Raw genomic sequence first — 3517 nt, 5'->3', positions numbered from 1 at the left:
GGTGGTTTCCCCCTCTCCTGCAGTGCGCGGTCCGCCTGGCCCAGATGGTGGGCTACGTGAGCACGGGCACTGTCGAGTACCTCTACAGCGAGGATGGGAGCTTCCACTTCCTGGAGCTGAACCCGCGTCTGCAGGTGGAGCACCCTTGCACAGAGATGATCGCGGATGTGAACCTCCCGGCTGCCCAGCTGCAGGTACCTGAGCACAACACGAGTGACTTTGGGATGTGTTAGATGGAGAAATTTTGTAATTCAGGGAGAAGTGCTGGTTTGGAGCCTGTCCCATGTAGCAGCGTGTCGGGTGTCGGGTGCAGGCAGGAGCATGTAGCATCCCTCCTTCACCTCTGCTCCTCACCTGCAGGAGCAGCTGCCTGCAGCACGGTGCCTCTTCCCCTCGCTCTTCATCCAGACCATCTAGCAAATTCTCCCAGTTGTAGTTTTGATGCCAAAGTCTTGTTTCAGCAGCTCAGTTCCTCCTTGTTACTCGTGCAGATTGCAATGGGCATCCCCTTGCACAGGATAAAAGACATCCGGGTGCTGTACGGGGAGAGCCCCTGGGGCGATACACCCATCTGCTTCCACAGCCCCACCAACACCCCCGTGCCCAGGGGCCACGTCATCGCCGCCCGGATCACCAGCGAGAACCCTGAGGAGGTGAGCCAGGGAGATGGGCTCTCGTGCACCAGCCCTGTGCATGGGGATGGGAGGACCCTGCCACTCGTGGGGTTCAACTGGGCATGGTCCTCCCCAGCTGGCCAATGCTTGTGGGCATTGAACCCGTGGAACCAGTGAGATCCATGTGCTGAGCAATAAATGTCACAGGGGTTCCCCTTCTGTTGACGCTGCAGGAGTCTCAAGCCTGATTTCTCCGTGTCTTCTGCTCTGTCTTTGCTCAGGGTTTCAAGCCCAGCTCGGGAACGGTGCAGGAGCTGAACTTCCGCAGCAGCAAGAACGTCTGGGGGTACTTCAGCGTGGCGGCGGCCGGGGGGCTGCACGAGTTTGCTGATTCCCAGTTTGGACACTGCTTCTCGTGGGGGGAGAACCGGGAGGAGGCCATCTCGTGAGTGTGGCAGGACGGGGTGGAGAGGGTTGTCCTCGGGAAGTCTCAGCATGAGCTGGGAAAAGTGACTTTTATCTGAGGGGACAAGAACGGTGCTGCTGTGGGGAGCGGCTTGTTTGTGCTATGGCCTCTGTTCATCAACCTGGTCCTTAAAGACACGAGGTAGTGATCTGCCGAGAACGTGCTCAGCGCCAGTGAGCAGCAATGTTCCTTCAGTAACTGAGCAACATGTAACGAGATTGTCTTGGATATTGAAGTGTTTTATTAAGTCAGTGCTGACTGAGGGGCTGTTGCATCTGGGCCTGAGTGCCAAGGGCTCAGGAGCTCATCAGCCCAGCCCCTGTGGTTTCCCAGTTCCCTCTGCTGAAAGCCAAGCGCAGCCTCGTGGGTCATTAACAGAGGGTTTTTCTTCCTCAAAGGAACATGGTGGTTGCCCTGAAGGAGCTGTCTATCCGTGGGGATTTCCGGACCACGGTGGAGTATCTGATTAAGCTGCTGGAGACAGAGAGCTTCCAGAACAACGAGATAGACACTGGCTGGCTGGACCATCTGATTGCCGAGAAAGTGCAGGTGGGGGACACTGACTGACTTGGCATCACCCCTCCCCTGTGGCTGCAAGACCCAAACCCTGTTATTTTTGCCCTTCACAGGCAGAGAAGCCGGACACGATGCTAGGTGTCGTCTGTGGTGCCCTGAACGTCGCAGATGCCACCTTCAGAACATGCATGACCGACTTCCTGCACTCGCTGGAGAGGTGCGGAGCAGGGGCTGCCTGAGGGGGGCTCAGCCATGCCATGGGCACAGCGAGTCCATCTCCTACAGGGCAGCTCCTGGCAGCCCATGGGGCTCCTGCAAGCATGGAGACCTGAGTGTTGCTCTCCCTGGGCCATCTTCCTTCTCAACTTTTGCTGCAAAAGCTTTGCACCCCTGGAGGCCTTGCACCAGCTGAGAAATGGGTATCTGCTGGGACTCACAGCTCTGGCTTCTTGGCTCTCGCTTTATCTGGAGAAGGGAAACAAGTTTCACATGGTTGGGAACGCAGCTTTCAAGGGAAAGTGACTCAGCTGAGCACAGCTTGCTTTTGTTTTTGCACTTGAATGTCAAGGTTATTCCTCCAGCCTTGGAGGACGCCTGGGGCTCTGCCCCACGCCCTTATCTGAGGGTGTTTTGCCAGTGTCTGGCCTGCCTCCGGGTGCATTTTTACAAGGCGCTCACATGGTTCATTTAAAGCAGATGCTTGTCCCCTCTGGTCACCTTCGTGCCCTGCCTCAGTGAGCTCAGAGCCCGCACGGCCCGGCGCCAGCAGCACCCCTGACATCTGGCACACTTGGCTCCCAGCCGGCGCGCTCGGCAACTGTTATGGTGGTGCTTAACCCGTCCGTTGTGTTTCAGGGGGCAGGTGCTGCCGGCGGCCTCCTTGTTGAACATCGTCGATGTGGAGCTCATCTACGAGGGCGTGAAGTACGTTCTCCAGGTGAGGGCTGGGCTGTGCTCCTCCTGAACTGGCCACAGCGTTTCTCACAGGGACAGGGACGTGTGCTCCTGTCCCGAAGGAGAAAGGTGCAACAGATATGAGATTGTCCTTTAAAAATGGACAATAATGAGATTAATAACCTCAGCTGAACCAGACAGACACTTTCATACGTCCTGTTGCCCCCAGTTTAATAGAGGATGTCATTTTCTTGTTTTTAAACCCAATTAGTCAAACTTTATTCAAAAACTCCCCACTCTCAATGAAAGCAGCAGATGAGCCATGAGTTAAACCAGCCCTGGGCTGCACGTTGAACCAGCTCCTTGGTGCAGCCTGAGATGGCTGCCTCCATCCCTCTCTGGCACAGCCCTGTCTCCCAGCCCTTGTGCCGAGCGTGGGGAGATGTTCCTCCCCCCCTGCCATTCCCACCAGTCCCCAGAAAGGTCCTGGTAGGTGTTTTGGGGGGTTACACTGAGGACTCCCTGTGGCTGGCCCCGCCAGTCCCTGACGACGTACGTCATCATCATGAACCGCACGCACATAGAGATAGACGTGCACCGGCTGAACGACGGCGGGCTGCTGCTCTCCTTTGATGGCAACAGCTACACCACCTACATGAAGGAGGAGATCGACAGGTACCTCCCCACTGGGCCCCCAGCAGCCCTCCCAGCCGACCAGCAGCGAGTCAGTGAGACCTTTCCCTCTACTTAAGATACCGGATCACCATTGGCAACAAAACGTGTGACTTCGAGAAGGAGAAGGACCCGACGGTGCTGCGCTCGCCCTCCGCGGGGAAGCTGCTGCAGTACACAGTGGACGATGGTGGCCACGTGGCTGAAGGGAATGTTTTTGCAGAGATTGAGGTGAGTTTTGCTGAGGAACCTGGAGGAGCTCCGTTCCTGCAGCACAACACTGGGGGACGGCAAAGATGAAACCCACCAATGCTGCCGCGATGCTTGAGGTGCTCTGCAGCATGTGGGTGCTGAT

General features: G+C 56.9%; 1 protein-coding gene across 1 annotated transcript in view; it reads left to right on the top strand.

Annotated features, from left to right (window-relative positions):
* The window catches only part of LOC104532544 (acetyl-CoA carboxylase 2-like), a gene marked incomplete at its 3' end in the record, with an annotated part of 9823 nt that overhangs the window by 3322 nt on the left and 2984 nt on the right, over positions 1–3517 (top strand). The window contains 8 exon segments of the mRNA XM_029087397.1: positions 24–194; positions 492–653; positions 896–1059; positions 1479–1629; positions 1710–1813; positions 2452–2537; positions 3024–3165; positions 3243–3438. Of these exon segments, the coding sequence (XP_028943230.1) occupies positions 24–194; positions 492–653; positions 896–1059; positions 1479–1629; positions 1710–1813; positions 2452–2537; positions 3024–3165; positions 3243–3438 (1176 nt within the window).

The sequence above is a fragment of the Antrostomus carolinensis genome, unplaced genomic scaffold (assembly GCF_000700745.2).
Source record: "Antrostomus carolinensis isolate BGI_N321 unplaced genomic scaffold, ASM70074v2 scaffold28490, whole genome shotgun sequence".
Taxonomy (NCBI): Eukaryota; Metazoa; Chordata; class Aves; order Caprimulgiformes; family Caprimulgidae; genus Antrostomus; species Antrostomus carolinensis.
The sequence above is the reverse complement of the archived record's forward strand: the minus strand, read 5'-3'. Positions and strand labels throughout refer to the sequence as shown.